This window comes from Notamacropus eugenii, chromosome 3, assembly GCF_028372415.1.
Source record: "Notamacropus eugenii isolate mMacEug1 chromosome 3, mMacEug1.pri_v2, whole genome shotgun sequence".
Lineage (NCBI taxonomy): Eukaryota > Metazoa > Chordata > Mammalia > Diprotodontia > Macropodidae > Notamacropus > Notamacropus eugenii.
The window spans coordinates 334,030,529-334,048,136 of record NC_092874.1 but is presented as its reverse complement, the minus strand read 5'-3'; the positions used below and the strand labels follow the sequence as shown (position 1 = coordinate 334,048,136).

Sequence of the window (17,608 nt, the reverse complement as noted above, 5' to 3'; positions counted from 1 at the left end):
CCTGGTTCTGCTCACTTCACTTTGCCATCAGTTTTTGTGAAGCCATCCTCTTCATCATTTTTTACAGCATAATAGTATTCCATCACAATGATATATGGCAACTTGTTCAGCCACCCCCCAACTGATAGACGTACCCTCAATTTTCAATTCTTTGCCACCACAAAAAGAGCTACTTTTGTATGTATGGGTTTTCCTTTTTCTTTAATCTCTTTGCGACAGAGACCTAGTAGTGGTATTGCTGGATCAAAGGGTATGTAAAATTTTATGGCCCTTTGGGTATAGTTCCAAATTGTTCTCCAGAATGCTTGGACCAGTTCACAGCTCCATCAGCAGTGCATTAGTGTGCTGATTTTTACACATTCTGTTCAGCATTTGTCATTTTCCGTTTTTTGTCACGTTAGCCATTCTGCCTGATGGGTGTGAGTTGGTGCCGCTGAGTTGTTTTAATTTGTATTTCTTTGATCATTAGTGATTTAGAGCATTTTTTCATATGATTTCTTCTTCAGAAAACTGCCTGTTTGTATCCTTTAATCATTTATCAATTGGAGAATAGCTCTGATTTTTATAAATTTGCCTATTTCCTATATATTTGAGAACTGAGACCTTTATTAGAGAATTTGCTGTAAGTTTTTTCCTAGTTTCCCATTTTCTTTCCAATTTTAGCTGCATCAATTTTGTTTGTGTGAAACCTTTTAAATTTAATGTAATAAAAATTATCTATGTTTACCTTTGTAATCTCTATCTCTTCTTTGGCCACGAAGTCTTAATAGATCTGACATGTAATTTTTTTCCATGCTCCCCTAATTTGTCTATGATGTACCCTCAGGCTTGTCTTGGTATAAAGTATGAAATGTTAGTCTGTGCATAGTTTCTGCCAGACTGTTTTCTAGTTTTCCTAGCAGTTTTGTCCAAAAGTTCTTGCCTCAGTTGCTTGGATCTTGAGTTTATCAAACATAGGTCACTGTGATAATTTACTTTTGTATATTGTCTACTCAGTCCATTTCATTATTCAATCACTGTTTCCTGTCCAGCACCAAATTGTTTTGATGATTACTACTTTGTAGTATAGTTTAAGATCTGGTACTGCTTTGTTGCCTTCCCTTGTTTTTTATTTCATTGAGTCCCTTGGTATTCTTGACCCTTTGTTCCTCCAGATGAATTTTATTATTCTTCCTAGTTCTAGGAAATAATTCCTTGGCAGTTTGATTGGTATGGTCCAGAATAAGTAAATTCATTTAGAAATTGTCATTTTCATTATAATATAGGCTCTGCCTACCCATGAGCAATTAATATTTCTTCATTTGCTTAAATTTTTATTTTATGTGAAGTGTTTCATAGTAGTGTTCATATAGTCTTGAGTGTATCCTGCCAGATAGACTCCCAAGTGTTTCATACTGTCTACAGTTATTTTAAGTGAAATTTCTCTTTCTCTCTTGCTGCTGTGTTTTGTTGCAATGTACAGAAATGCTATTAGCTAGGTGTTGCAGTCATAATAAATCATGCCTATTGGGAATTTCTGAGTCACTGTCTAAAAAAGCTCATATAGTTAAATTTAGCACTTCTACAGACATAATTCTAAAGACACAGAAGTTTGTGCCTAGAACAAATAGCCCTACGTACAGTAAATTCTAATAACATTTTAGTCATTAGCAGCAACTGACATGTATAGTGTTCTGTGTTTTTTTTTAAAATTTATTTATTTAACTTTTAACATTCATTTCCACAAAATTTTGGGTTCCAAATTTTCTCCCCATTTGTCCCCTCCCCCCACCCCAAAACGCCAAGCATTCTAATTGCCACTATCACCAATCTGCCCTCTCTTCTAACATCCCTCCCTTCCCTTATCCCCATCTTCTCTTTTGTCATGTAGGGCAAGATAACTTTCTATACCCCATTACCCGTATTTCTTATTTCCTAGTAGCAAGAACAGTACTCGACAGTTGTTCCTAAAACTTTGAGTTCCAACTTCTCTTCATCTCTTCCTCCCCACCCATTCCCTTTGGGAAGGCAAGCAATTCAATATAGGCCATATCTGTGTAGTTTTGCAAATGACTTCCATATTAGTCGTGTTGTGTAAGACTAAATATATTTCCCTCCATCCTATCCTGCCCCCCATTGCTTCTATTCTCTCTTTTGATCCTGTCCCTCCCCAAGAGTGTTGACTTCAAATTGCTCCCTCCTCCCACTGCCCTCCTTTCCATCCTCCCCCCCACCCTGCTTCTCCCCCACTTTCCTGTATGGTAAGATAGGTTTTCATACCAAAATGAGTGTGCATTTTATTCCTTCCTTTAGTCAAATGTGATGAGAGTAAACTTCATGTTTTTCTCTCACCTCCCCTCTTTTTCCCTCCACTAAAAAGTCTTTTGCCTGCCTCTTTTATGAGATAATTTGCCCCATTCCATTTCTACCTTTCTCCTCCCAATATATTTTTCTCTCACCACTTAATTTCATTTTTTTAAGATATGATCCCATCTTATTCCATTCACTCTGTGCTCTCTGTCTCTGTGTGTGTGTGCATGTGTGTGTGTGTGTGTGTGTGTGCATGTATGTAATCCCATCAAGTACCCAGATACTGAAAAGTTTCAAGAGTTACAAATATTGTCTTTCCATGTAGGAATGTAAACAGTTCAACTTTAGTAAAGTCCCTTATGACTTCTCTTTGCTGTTTATCTTTTCATGCTTCTCTTCATTCTTGTGTTTGAAAGTCAAATTTTCTTTTCAGCTCTGGTCTTTTCATCAAGAATGCTTGAAAGTCCTCTATTTCATTGAAAGACCATTTTTTCCCCTGAAGTATTATACTCAGTTTTGCTGGGTAGGTGATTCTTGGTTTTAGTCCTAGTTTCTTTGACTTCTGGAATATATTCCATGCCCTTCAATCCCTTAATGTAGAGGGTGCTAGATCTTGTGTTATCCTGATTGTATTTCCACAATACTTGAATTGTTTCTTTCCAGCTGCTTGCAATATTTTCTCCTTGACCAGGGAGCTCTGGAATTTGGCCACAATGTTCCTAGGAGTTTCTCTTTTTGGATCTCTTTCAGGCAGTGATTGGTGGATTCCTTGAATGCTTATTTTGCCCTCTGGTTCTAGAATCTCAGGGCAGTTTTCCTTGATAATTTCGTGAAAGATGATGTCTAGGCTCTTTTTTTTTGATCATGGCTTTCAGGTAGTCCCATAATTTTTAAATTGTCTCTCCTGGATCTATTTTCCAGGTCAGTTGTTTTTCCAATGAGATATTTCACATTATCTTCCATTTTTTTATTCTTTTGGTTTTGTTTTGTGATTTCTTGGTTTCTCATAAAGTCATTAGCCTCCATCTGTTCCATTCTAATTTTGAAAGAACTATTTTCTTCAGTGAGCTTTTGAATCTCCTTTTCCATTTGGCTAATTCTGCTTTTGAAAGCATTCTTCTCCTCTTTGGCTTTTTGAACCTCTTTTGCCAATTGAGTTAGCCTGTTTTTCAAGGTGTTATTTTCTTCAGCATTTTTTGGGTCTCCTTTAGCAAGGTGTTGACCTGCTTTTCATGCTTTTCTTGCATCTCTTTCATTTTCCAGTTTTTCCTCCACCTCTCTGACTTGATTTTCAAAATCCTTTTTGAGCTCTTCCATGGCCTGAGCCCTTTGAATATTTATTCTGGATGTGTGGGATACAGAAGCCTTGACTTCTGTGTCTTTCCCTGATGGTGAGCATTGTTCTTTCTCATCCGAAAGGAAGGGAAGAGATATCTGTTCACCAAGTAAGTAACCTTCTATGGTCTTATTTTTTTCCCTTTTCTGGGCATTTTCCCAGCCAGTTACTTGACTTCTGAGTTTCCTTTCCACACCCACCTCACCTCCAGATCCACCCAGGTAGTGCTTGGGGTCTGAGATTCAAATGCTGCTCCACAGCCTCAGGGCTTTCAGTGGGGGCAGGGCTGCTATTCAGTGTGAGATTAAATTCAGGTTGGGGTTTATGCGGAGACCTTCAACAATGGATTCGAGCTCCTGCCTGCTTTGGGAGCCCCTGTCTGCTGCTGCCTCTGCTGCTGCCTCCCAAGGGGGCCTGAATTATGGAGACACCCCGCTCCCCACTGGGCAAGCTGAAAAGACCCTCTCACTGACCTTTGGCCCTGTGGGTGGAGGGACCTGCGCTGCTGCTGGAGATTCCGTCCCTGAAGCCTGCTCAGATCTGCTCCTTTCGGTGCTGCGTGGCCAAGGCAGGGCTGGGCTGTGATCCGGGTCCGGTGTGTGATGGACCTTTCGGGTCAGTTTTTCAGGTCTCTCTGGAACAGAAATCTCCTCTGCTCCGTTGTTCTGTGGCTTCTGCTGCTCCAGAATTTGTTGGGAGTTCTTCTTTACAGGTATTTTATGGGCTGTGGTTTTGGAGCTAGCATATGTGTATCTTTCTACTCCACCATCTTGGCTCCTCCCTGTTCTGTGCTTTTCAAAGGGCTTCCCTGACGACAGCACTATGTGATAGATAGAGGTCATGGTGTCTATATTTTAGTGATGGGGAAACTGAGATACAAACAGGTTAATCAGTTACTCAAGATCTTTCAGCAGAGCTGAGCTTTGAACACAAGTCTTCCATCTTGAAGTCCCATGCCCTTTCTAATACATTTTATGATGTTCCTGAGTCATTAGGAAAATGTTATTATTATGTTTGTTATCCTTTGTTTAAAGTATATTTCTGTTTAAGAAAGTAGGGAAATAGGTGGTATTTTTTTACCATAGCTATTCACCATAGTTCAAAATTTGAAACTTGATGGGGAAATTTCAGCCACTTAAAAACTCTGCAGAATGAGAGTACCAGACAAATAAGGCATGTAACTTTCATGTGAGTGTTGAGATTTACCACCTCTGCTGCTATAGAGATACCATGCAGCAGTGAACAGAACACTAAACTTGGAGTCAAGAAGATTTGGGTTCAAATACTGTCTTAGAAACTAGCTTTGTGACTTTGGGCAGATCTCTTAATCTCTTCAGCCTCAGTTTCCTTATTTGTAAAATGAAGATGTTCCTATGTCACAGGAATGTTGTGAGGATCAAATGAGAAAATATGTCTAAAGAGATTTGCAAACCTTAAATTAGCTTTTATTATTAATTATTACTAAATCTAACATCTTTTTCTTGCTTAGGCCATAACTACTCCTGCCATGGCAGTCAGTCATATTATGTTGGAATCTTATAAGAAGTATATTCTAGTTTCTTTGATATTACTGGGCAAAGTTCAACAGCTGCCAAAATACACTTCTCAGATTGTTGGTAGATTCATTAAGGTGAGTGTTCTAAAAAAATAAAACAGAACTATTTTACTTAGGAAAATTGTTAAGATAAAAATAAATTTACTTTCTTTGCAAAGCCAATATAAAGGAGAATTGTTTCATTAAATATTATTTGCATAGTGTGTTTTGTATTAAAATGAAGAATCAGATTTAGGTTAATTTTTATTTACTGAATTTATGATGCTTTAAGTTCCAGTTGAGGAAATTCTTCATGGGGGAAAAGTCTTTCCACAGTTGTTTAATAGACCCTTTGCTTCCCTCATGATCCAGTCCTATACAAAGATTCTTGATGGTGGGTTTTCAAGTTAGCTTGTTAAAGGTAACAAGGCAGAGCATTAAGTATCCAGATCACGTTTACTCCTACCCTAGTTGAAGCAGCATTCTGAACAAGCAGTGAAAGAACAGTGAGAGAGTACATGGCAGCCATTTTCAAGAAATGGTTTGGGGGCCACTAGTCCTTCCGATGACCCAGAGGCTAATCTTGTGGAGTATTCCATAGTTTCCTAATGACAATGCCAATACTTTTTGTTTCTGCATAAATTAACAATTTAGTTATAATATTATTAATATGACATCCATAGCAAAATCATTTATGCTGTCATTTCTAGTGAGGGAAGTTGATGTGCTTCATCTTATGTTATCTTTTGTTTTTCTTCCATTGCATGATCAACAGCTAGAAAAGGGTTGGGTGCTAACAGTATAAAAAAGCTAGAATACTGCTTTGTTCAATCATTATTATATGCTCCATTTTACCAGGAGACAGCCAGAAAATTTTGTTGATGCTGACTTTCATTTTAGAAGAAAAAATGTATTGCCTGACCTATCTGTAATATCTAAGCCATTTAATTTACCGTTAGTAATAACTTGTGCTATATCAAAAAGGCATTATTTAGACAGTCTTTTGTCATCATTTTTGTTTGTATTTTTAATGTTTTCTTCTTATACATTACTTGTACTTACAAAACAAAACAAAAACTTATTTGCTTTCTATATACCTAACTTTGTGTATTGGTTTGTTTTCTTATTTTAAAAACATAGCCCCTTAGCAATGCTTACCATGAATTAGCACAAGTTTATTCAACCAATAATCCATCAGAACTCCGAAATCTGGTAAACAAACACAGTGAAACTTTCACTAGAGACAACAACATGGGGCTGGTTAAGCAGTGTTTGTCCTCTCTTTATAAGAAGAACATTCAAAGGCTAACAAAGGTAAGATGAATTCTCATACTTTGTCTCATGATTCTTCTGAGGCTCCTACAAAATCTCTCCTTCAAAAGTAGTGTGGTAGGAGTTCATTTGTACAGAAGATAGTTGGATTTTCCCCTTTTTGAGGATTGGATTTGGGTAGCCAGGAGAAGAGAGAAAAGCAGGTACAGAATGACTGGAAGGATGAGGAATAAATGAAGTGACAATGCTTTGAAGATGAGATATATCAATAGATGTTGTTCTAATGAACTAGAAACAGTTTTCATACTTTACTCCCTTGTAAATTGTAAGTGTTCTGACCTTTGGCATGAGAGACACTGTTCTAATGTTTGTCATTGAAACAAGCTTTTCCTCTGTATGAGATGAGGTCATCAGTAGTGGGGGACCTAAATTCTGGTACATGGGTAAATATCTATATTTTTTGAAATATGAAAAAAATTTTTCCCAACTAGCAATTTTGAAATGTGCTCACTTTTAATCGTTTAATTACTTTTCTATTTCTTCACGAGATACATTGTGACATAGAGAAAATAAAGAGATGGCCTGTAGTCTGGACAGCCTAGGCTCTATGTCCAAGTCTTTGTGATTCTGGTGATGTCACTTAAACTCCAGGCCCTCAGCTGTCTGAGACTAAAAACTATAGGACTGTTTCAGCTCTGTATGGGTAGACATAGTTCCCTTACCATGGAGCTCTTTACATTGATAGAAGCACAGTTCTGGACCCAAAATAACCCCATTTTGTCATGCACAATTCTTGATTTTGTCAATTTGAATGATTGTAGTACCACAGAATAAATGAACAGACTTTTTGGTGAGTGACTTGGAAAGAACATTGATTTATATGTATGTATACCCAAATCTAAAAGTGCAAATGTAAGAAATCTAGCCAGTAGTAAAAAAGTATTTTCCAGTCTCCATTTTGTCAGTGTTGGGCATCAGAAGGAGATAGTTCATTAATTATTAATTTCAAAGGAGAGATAGTGGAGGTCTTGACTTCTTGTGTACCACTAAGAATAAATGATCTATTGCTTTTTTTTTCTTTGAAATTTCTACTCTCCCATATGACTTCATCTACTGGAGGGTATGGATTTTTCAGTTTCAAATCCAACTACACACAGATTTCATTTTGAAATACTTTAGTATATTAGTAGAATGAAGAATAGTTTTTACATTGAGATAAGTGAAATTGTTTATCAGATAAACATTCCTCATAGCTATTGTATCTGGTTATGTCCAAATTCTGCTTCTTATTTTCAGACATTTTTAACGTTGTCATTACAAGATATGGCAAGTCGTGTACAGTTGTCAGGACCTCAGGAGGCAGAAAAATATGTCCTTCACATGGTAAGCAAAGTCATTCTTGAGATAATTATGTGGATGAAATTTGCCTTCTTCTTATTACAAATATTCATGCTACCTAAATAATAGGCAAAAATTCATGTGTTTACATATGAACTGTAGTACTTTGAAAGATTTCATCAGTGTCAGTCAGTAAACTATCATTTATCAAGCACTACATACCAGGCATGGTAGGGAATCACTGGATTTACAAACAAAAGCCAAAAAGAGTCCTGGCTCTCAAAGAGCTCACAGTCTAATGGGGGAGCTAACAAGCAAATAACTGTACAAACAAGATATATACTGAATAAATTGAAGAAAATCAACAGACAGATAGCATTAAGAGTGGCTCAAGAAAGACTTCTTGGAAAAGGTTAGACTTTAGGTGAGATTTGAAGAAAGCCAGGAGAGGAGGGAGAGCGTGAGGATTCCCTATGCTGATGACAGATTGCAGTACCTCCTCACCATAATAAACCATTTTAATGTCTTGTGGCCAAAAAAAATTCACAATCTGGTTGATAGCTTTTTGGAGATTCTGAACTTCTCCAAATTAAGCTAGACTAGCCTTTGCACAACACATGGCATCCATCACTAGGCCCATAGGTGAAGCCTTTCCAACTTTGTATGTATGTACACTTCTACCTGTACTTCATTAAAGTCATACTCTAAATGTATTTATATGTACACATTGAAATTTTAGTCTTCCTGAATTTTTCCTGCTATCCATCACAGTCCTCACTGGAGTTATTATTAGTTACTGAAATTTGCCACCTTTTCCTTTTATAGTGGAACATTTAACCCTGGCAGTACATTTAGCAAAGGTGATTAAGATTTTTTTCCTCTAAAAATCACAGTCAAAATTAACTGTCCAACTATTATGAGCAGGCTTGTAATTGAAGAGTCACTGATTTTTACTTTGATGGCTGGTGTTGTATATTTAATAAAGCTCTTTTCTCTGTGGTGGTTCTCATCTATAGATAGAAGATGGTGAAATTTTTGCAAGTATTAATCAAAAGGATGGTATGGTCAGTTTCCATGATAATCCTGAAAAATATAACAACCCAGCTATGCTTCATAACATTGATCAAGAGGTAAATGTTAATGTAAAATGTTCTCTAATTTGGTTATTAAGATTTTCAGGGACTAGAAAACTTCTGTATTTCTGTACCTTAAGAACTTATTCTTAGAACCAGGTGCAGGCATTTGCCAGATTACTAATGGGTTTTGTTTCAAAAGTTTGTTTATAAATGAGTAGTTCAGCATACATTTTCTCATAGATGCAACGCTTATAAAAATGGTGGTTAGGTTCCCAGGCCAGCTTTCTTATTTCATATTGTGTCTGGTACTCTTTTCAGCTATGACTAAACATTATTTCAACCTGTGAGTGGACCGAGTTGCCTAAATGGGGCCCAGCTAGCTGGGTAACTCAGCTCATCCTGTCTCTCAGCCTTCCTAAATTTTGATGGCCAGAAGCTGCCTGGCTAACTTGGGGTACACTTCCCTTCCCTTCTCCCCCTAAAACCTTAGACCCTGTGCACTCTGAAGCCCATGGATTAAACAAGGAAGGGTCCCTGCCCAACCAAGCTCCACTAAATGACAATTTTTGGACCTTCCTGCCTTAGAGTGAATATCAATAGTAACAGTTTTCTCTTCAAAACAACAACCTTGAGGCTCCTGCCCCTTCCAGTGTGATTTATCTATTTACTTTTTTTCTTTTCTATTAAAGGGGCCATCCCCCTGACTACTTTGTAAAGAAGCTTATTCACTGAATGGGCATTACCTCACTTTAAGTGAGTACTTGAAAAAGTCTTAGCCTAAAAGGCCATGGTCTCCCATTGCATCCTGGGCCATCTCCAGTTATCCTGATGAATCTCTGGTCACTGGATCCAGATGGCTCAGGAGGAGAAAGTGAGACTGGTGACCTTGCACAGCCCTCCCTCACTCAAAACAAAGTCAAGTGCAAGTGATGTCATGATCCTTTTCGAAAGCAAAGGATGAACACAAACATCGTTTATAGTGTTTCAGTAGCAAAAATGCATTTTATATTCTAACTCAGAATGTTAGGACAAAAACTTCTTCCCATTCCTCTACTCCTAACAGGAGCACCAAAAATAAATAAAGAAATAAATAAAAATCAGATTAAAAAAGAAACAGGAGCACTTCCTATGGTGGTGGCATTGTTAAGGGCTGGGGTTGATGAATGTGGTGACATTGTCATCAGTTATCTTCCCCCTAAGCTGTTTTAAGTGATAGCACTCCTGAGCATGGTTAACTTGTTAGCTCAGGAAGCTCCCCACAATGAAGTAAATTAGTATCCTGTGTGCTTTGAATTAGGAAACGAGGCAATTGACTTAATAGAAACTTTTCCATGTCTTTTTGTATGTACTAGTCTTCATCAACTGAGGATACATGTAGTTAGAGGGAGCTTCTTATATAAATTGCTTTTTCATTCATTCAATTCTTTGAATATATTAAAATCATAAATACTTTAATCTTAGAGGTGGTAGGGAAGCTGTTTTAAATGGTAAATGTCAACTGAGCAAAGTTTCCACTTCCGTTTTTTCATTCTTTTGATTTTGTTTGGCTAATTCTTGATGTTTCAGAGTCATTAGCTTCCATGTGCCCAATTCTAATTTTTAAGGAATTATTTTCTTCAATTACCTTTTGTACCTCTTTTCCCATTTGGCCAATTCTGCTTTTTAAGGAGTTGTTTTCTTCAATGGATCTTTTCTCCCATTTGACCAATTATATTTTTTTAATGAATTGTTTTCTAAAGTGAATTTTTGTTCTTTTTCTATCTATAGAGAGTCTTTTTGTTGACTCTCTCTTGTTGACTCTAATTTCTTTTTCCAATTTTTCTTCTACCTCTCTTATTTGATTTGTGAAATCTGTTTTGAGCTCTTCCAAGAAGGCTTTCTGGGTTTGAGACCAATTCGTATTCCCCTTTGAGGTGTTGCATGTAGGCATTTTGACATTGTTGTCCTCTTCTGAGTTTGTGTTTTGATCTTCCCTGTCACCATAGTAGCTTTCTATGGCCAGAGCTGTTTTCTGGTTTTTGCTCATTTTTTAGCCTATCTTTTAAAGTTGAACTCTGCTCCTGGGTCATAGGGAGCACTCTCCCAAGCTTCTTATACTGGACCCATGGGCCTGCTTACTGATGTTCTGTACTGCGACCTCAGATGCTAGCAGCTTGCCCACTCTGCTAGGGCGGCCTGGCCTGATCACACCTGTTGTGCCCTGGGTTCTGGGGCTAGCAGTTTGCCTTCTGTGCTGAGGCTGGAGGCCTCACAACTGGCATGCTGTGCCACTAGCCTGCTGAGCCAGGACCAGGGAGCCTTTGTTGCTGATCTGTGCTGTGGCTAAGAGCTTTGGACACTGCCTGTGCTGGGCTGCCCTCCCATTTTACCCAAGTGAGACAGACTTTTCCTGAAGTCCTTCTAAGTTATCTTAAGCTGGAAAATTGTTTCACTCCGTCTTTTTTATAGGTTTTATCGTGCCAGAATCCGTTTAGAGGCTTGATTTAACATTTTCAAGGGAAACTGGGGAGAGCTCAGGCAACTTCCTGGCTTTTCTCTACCATATTCCTAGCAAAATTTCATAGTAAATTTGAAATTATTGTACACTTTTCTGGGCATATTTAGGTGTGTAGGTGATGATGACGGGAGAATGAAAGTACATATGCTATGTTTATTTGTGTAAGGAAAAAAAGATTTGTTTTGAAACTTGCGATCCTAGTTGCAGTATAGTTTGGGTTAATATACGTTTTATTGTCTTTATATTTTGAACAAACTGTAATTTAAGCCAATTTCCCTTTTATTGTATTAAATATAAATTCATATATCTCAGATGCTGAAATGTATAGAGCTTGATGAGCGGCTCAAGGCCATGGATCAAGAAATCACAGTGAATCCTCAGTTTGTGCAAAAGGTGTAATAACTTTTTCTCTATTTAAAGTGGGGAGTGGGAAGCTAGAGGAGAATGGTGTGTGTGTATATATACATATATGTACATACATATATACATATATATATATATATATACATACATACATATATATTGCTACATTTGGAATTATTGTATCAGATGATTGTCATATTTAAATACTAAATTTAAATACTAAAGTGCCCTACTACGTATTGTGAAAGAGAAATATTCTGGTAGCTTGGTAGTAGGGCTTTCAGTTCATGATACCATGACTATTAGACAGTTTTATTTAGGGAAGATAGAGGATTGATACCTTGAAATGAATTTTTTGTACAAGTGAGATTACAGTATGAGAAAGATTATTGTAACTTTATGTAGATGAGCAAAATCAATGAAAAGTGTAAAAAAAAATAATCTTTCTTTTCCTGTTCTGCAGAGTATGGGCTCACAAGAAGATGATTCAGGAAGCAAGCCATCCAGTTATTCTTGAAATTAACATTTTCTGTGCTTTAAACTGAAAGAACCACCACTTGGCCATTGGAAAATATGAGAATGGCAGGGAGAACTAAGACTGTTTTATCTGGACATTAAGAAATTAAATTTTGTTTTGATATCTTCAGTCCTATATGCTTTCAAAAGTTTTCTCTCTGCAAAGAAAGGAAAAGATCTCAAACTTTTAAAGTCTCTTGTGGATTTATTTATCTTCAGATTAACATCGTTAATGCATTAAATAATCTACCTTTTGTTTTAAATGGCTTGAATGTTGCTGTGTAGCACTTTTTTTCCCCTTCTGGAAACAATTTTCTTCAGTGAGAAACAGGGACATACAAGTACTAGTTATTATTTGAAAGCTTTTTTGGCTCCTTAAAGTCAGTGATAGTTTGGTTTTACAAAAAAGGTGGGGGGAGGAAATGGGGCTTACTTGAAAAACAAAAGCTATTTAAGACTTTATTGACTTTGTAGACTGGGACATTGTCTACTAGATTTGGCAAAATTAATTTTTAGTTTTCAGAGGAACCAAAATATTACACAGTCTGCTGGTACTGGTGTATAATTAAGTATTAAAGGGATGCTATCAAAAATTTTTAAGCACTTTCCAAAATAATGGTGCATGCAATACCCTTTTATCGTCTTGAACATGGCTTTTTTTTCCTCTGCCCATTTTAGTCTCTTCATTTGGTATGCACCTGAGTTGTTTTCTGCTCTTACTCCCTTGTTAGTAACATTTTCAGTTAAGTTCCAATTAGCATGATTTTGTTTTGATTACTTAGTGAATCTCATTCACAGAGTTCTGAGATTAATTTGGCTACCAGTTTCTCTAAGTTCACCCTATAATCTTGCAGGGCCTATATAAATTATAACTTTTGAATTTTGCTATAATGAAAAGTTTCAGATGAAAAAATATCAAGACTGGTTTGGTCTCAAACTAAGAGATATGTTTTTTCTAACAATATTCAGTTTTTTAAAATGTTGACATGCTTTCGTGTGCCTTTTTTAGTGTAGGGTGTTAGCAAATCAGGTTTTCATTATTTAAAACTCATGAGCCTCACTGTCCTTGCCCATATTATGGACTAACTGTAGGCCATTACTTGCAATGAAGGATTGTAAAGCAACATAGTCCTTTTTTAGTATTTCTCATCTCTACTTTGCTTCCTTGTTTTTAAACCAGGTTGTGCTTTTGTGTTCCTTTAGCTGAAGTGTCTTAAATTTATAGTTCTGAAATGGACTTAAATTACTGACTTATTTGTGATGGAAATAATGGTGTCCTGTTGTTGAATGTCAGTTATTGAGAAAAGACATAATCTAAAGTATTTTCTTCGTGTGTTTGGAACCCCTAAACATAAGTAAAGTTAAGCAACTAATAATGAAACACTCTACATCTTAGAGAAACTTTGCATTACTATAGAGCACTGGACTGGTTTTTAGAACATCTGGGATCTAGCCCAGGTTCTGGCCTTAACCAGCTGTGTAGCTTTGGACAAGACATGCATTTTCTGGGCCTCTTTTTTTTCAGTTGTAAAAAGAGGAGGTTGGATTAGATCTCTAAGATCCCTTGCAGCTCTGAATTCTATGACTTTATAAGATTAGCACTCTCATAATCCAAGACTCAGTTTTTGGAAACAAAAGTAAAGAAAACATTACCTTCTCAGACATGAAAGAATATCACTCTTAACAGTTTGCAGTGTTTCCATTCCTGCCTTTAGGAGCTACTTATGCCTCGGCTCAGTAAGGTCTTTGGCTTCCTCCACTGATGAGAGAAAAATAAGCTATTGAAATATATTTTTGTTCTTCAGTAAGAAGCAGTGACCCTTGATGTCTTTTAGTAATCCAAAATTGACTGTATCTGAATTACTAGGATCTACAATAGAAACTGTCTGAGACATGGTGGTAGACAGGTCAGAATTCTGATAGAATAACTCTCCTTATTGTGGAGATTATTCATTCTTTTCTACAGTGGATCCAATAAAAACAATGCCATTTCACCCTTGTTGCCTTTTCCCTGTTTCATCCTGCCATCTTCTGAATTAGTTAATGATATGACATCTATTTGGGGTTATATTTTAAGTCCTGTAGAGGAAATGATCATCGAACTTAGGACATTGGTGCCTAAGAAGTATATTGTTTGGGCTATTAGTTTGTGCAGTTTTTTAACCAACAAATCTTCCAACATGGTGATTGAAATAGCATAGGTTATATATGTTATTTCATTAATAATAATTCACATCTGTATAGCACTTTAAGGTTTGCAAAGCACTTTCCTCACAACAGTAGGTAGGTAGTGCAAGTACTGTCTTCCCCATTTTACATTTGGGGAAGTCAACTCTAAGAAGTTTTAATTGAGTTGCCCCTTCTCAAATAGCTAGTAAGTGGTAGAACTTGAACCCAGGTCTCCTGACTCTTTAAGTGTAGCACCCTTTCAACTATGCCATAGTAACCTCTTCACTGCTTTAAAGTTCAGCAGGAAGATACTTTTGTGAAAACTCTTGCATATCTAACACCTGTAATATTTTACATGAGCCAAAACTCAGCACACATACAACTATGGTGTTTAAGGCACTGTTTAAAGAACTTTTAGCTAAATGTTGTAGGAATGACAAAAGCCAAAGAATGACATCGCTGAGCAATAAATAGTGGGAATTTTCTGTCCCGTGTCGATGATCATGTAAAACGATTGTGTTTTTCATTGATTAAATATTGCTGTAAAGCTATTGGAATTGAGCATTCCAGTGAAGGATACCAAAAAACAGCCTTTGTAATAGAGCAGTGGTTCCCAGCATTTTCACATATAAGGACCCTCTTTACAGCTAAAACTTTCAAGGCTTCCTCACATGACAGTAGTTGCCTCTTTATTATCCTGTTGATTGTGAAAAGGCAGAATGGCAAAAAGCTACTATGTATTCATATAGTCTTTGAATGATTTTGTATTTTATTAGTCACAATAGCAAAAGAAAATATATTTCATTCCAAAAGTTAAAAAATTCTAGTCAGATACATGACATGAAAAATAGTCACCATAAATATTATTCATGTTGCATACTTTGGAGAAATCAAAATGATCATGCTTTGTGCACATAGGGAGTTGTAGAAACCTCTTTGTGATAACTTAGTAAACCTGGACCCCGAGGCTGTGAACCACTGTTCTACGGAAAAGCATCTGTTTCAACGGTATTTTATAGTGGGCAAATTCCCTAAATCTTATATTTTAAAATTTTGTTTGCTTATTTAGGCTTTTCAGTTCTCCAAACCATTAATGTTCATTAATTGCCCTGACCTGTCCAGATCCCTTTTTCTTTCTGTTAGATCCTACAGTGAGGTTGTAATTCTGAATTTCCTTTAGTTCTCAAAGATGTCATTGTATTATAAACAAACACTTGTGCCTGTGTTGCAGCTTGACCATTAGACTGTAAGGAAAACTATATATACATAAATTTGAACAGTTGAAAAGAGCATTTATTTTTTAAAAAGACTAGAAAAGATCAACTATTTCTATATATGAAAGTATTTGCACCTATATGAGAAATGCATTTAAGATAGATGGATTGATGATAAACAAAAATATCCACCTATGGCCTGTTTCAAACCAATAGCTAAAATCAGAATATATTTTTGATTAGCTGCTGACTCTAGAGATACAGTAAACTCAAGTCTAATAAATAACTTCAAGCGACAGTGAAAAACCACGTGGTGTTTGGTCAGAATCCATTGCATACCCTCCCCAAAGAAACAAAAATATGAAAGCTAAGTTAACTGAAAAAGTAGCTTTCTGAAATTGCTATGAATACTTGGAAAGATAGCTTGGTGTTTGGTGTTTGGTCTCAGAGTCAAGAAGACCTGGATTCAAGTTTTTTATCTTGAAAGATAATGCCTGTGCTATTGGTCAAGTCACTTAACAGACAACTCCCTTAAGACTAGAGGTTGCCAAGCAATTGCAGATCTCCAGTGGTAGAAGGAGGTCCTGATGCTAATAAAATCACAAATCTGGACCAAAAAAGAATGTTATTCATTGTTGCTTGTTTTATTTGGGTGTGTTTGTTTTTGAAGAAAATGATTAGTCACTGTTTCAAGAATTGTATTTGTGGAAACTCCCCAAAATTGGAATAGTTGATTGATTCAAGATATTGAAAACAGGTTGGGTCAGAAATTATCTTTGCCTTGTGAAACATGGCTTCTTATGCTTTTGTTTCTGATATCCATCCCTCAGCTGATGTAAACCTTGTGAGTCTGTTTTTAAAACCACACTAGGAGACATTTTCATGGGTGACAGCCATCAAAATTTAGTCATAGCAGAGAAAAATTTTAGAAAGCTGATTTCTGGGGAAATTAGTGTGAAATAAAGGAACTTCTAGAAGCTTTGTTACTATTTCATCCAGCAGGATATTCCCCTTCCTAAATTGGGAGTTGTAATCCATGGCTATAGGGGTTTGAGCTGCAATATAAGTGCTGGTGCTTTTGGACTGTTGGCTGAATAACCAAAGATCCATATGAATACCCTGATGATTTAGGGTGTGATTCCTCTTTGCTTTTCACCTTACCCTCATGGCAACAGGTCCATATCTTCCTAAGACACTTGTTCTCAGAATAAAGACTTCAGAAATGGGGCTTCATTCATTGCAGCCCCACTTGGTATTATAATAATGTAATACTCTGAAAGGATGGTTAAGCTTAAAGCAATCTCAGTTCCAAGCAGTTATTGAATGTAGTGTCCATTTCCAAACACTTTGGGTTCATCACTGAAGGGAAAATAAGAAAATAAATGCAAGGTGGTAGTTTTTTCAATGCTATTTCTATGTTTAATATTTCAGCAAATCCCTAATGTAGTTCAAAAGCTCTTGGCATTTAAGAGTATTTCACAACAGAATTCAGTGTGTGTTAGTGAAGGTCATTAACTTCGTGTTATGAATGTTGCAGTTGGAGTGACTTTAAATCTTAATTTGCACTAATCATTTGTGTAGTTTTGGTTTTCTTGAACTTCTAAGGCTGTCTGCAAAGTGTCCACATTACTGTGCACTTTTGGAATTTCATGTAACAAAAACCCCCTTTTGTTTAACTGTTGATTAAATGGTCAACAAACTATTGTATTTTAACAGCATTTTTAAGAGAATAATCCAGAACAGCTAGATTAATAAAAAGAAGGGATCTATAAGAAATAACTGATGACACAGTTAACATGCCATCTCAAGAAGTATGATATATGTCAATTTAATCCATCTGTGGTATGCCTACTGTTGGGTTTTATTATAACTGGCAGTGACTGACTAAAACCTTAACCTGTGCCCTCATAGCTTGTTAATAAAAAATAGTTGAGAATGGTGACCTGCATGGGCAAACAGATAGAGTAGTTAGTCCTGAGACTGAAAAAAAAGAAAGAAAAGTCT

At 36.5% G+C, this 17,608-nt stretch overlaps 1 protein-coding gene across 2 annotated transcripts in view; it reads left to right on the top strand.

Annotated features, from left to right (window-relative positions):
• COPS3 (COP9 signalosome subunit 3) overlaps nt 1-12,484 on the top strand; it is a 41,682-nt gene extending 29,198 nt beyond the window's left edge. Inside the window, exons 7-12 of one of the 2 annotated variants that reach the window (XM_072597064.1) lie at nt 5,115-5,255; nt 6,300-6,473; nt 7,728-7,814; nt 8,786-8,899; nt 11,655-11,735; nt 12,169-12,484. In XM_072597064.1, coding sequence (XP_072453165.1) covers nt 5,115-5,255; nt 6,300-6,473; nt 7,728-7,814; nt 8,786-8,899; nt 11,655-11,735; nt 12,169-12,222 — 651 coding nt within the window. In that variant the 3' untranslated portion in view covers nt 12,223-12,484. The remainder of the gene's footprint in view (nt 1-5,114; nt 5,256-6,299; nt 6,474-7,727; nt 7,815-8,785; nt 8,900-11,654; nt 11,736-12,168) is intronic. The other variant, XM_072597065.1, reaches the window with a different exon arrangement.
• The last annotated feature ends 5,124 nt before the right edge of the window (nt 12,485-17,608 follow it).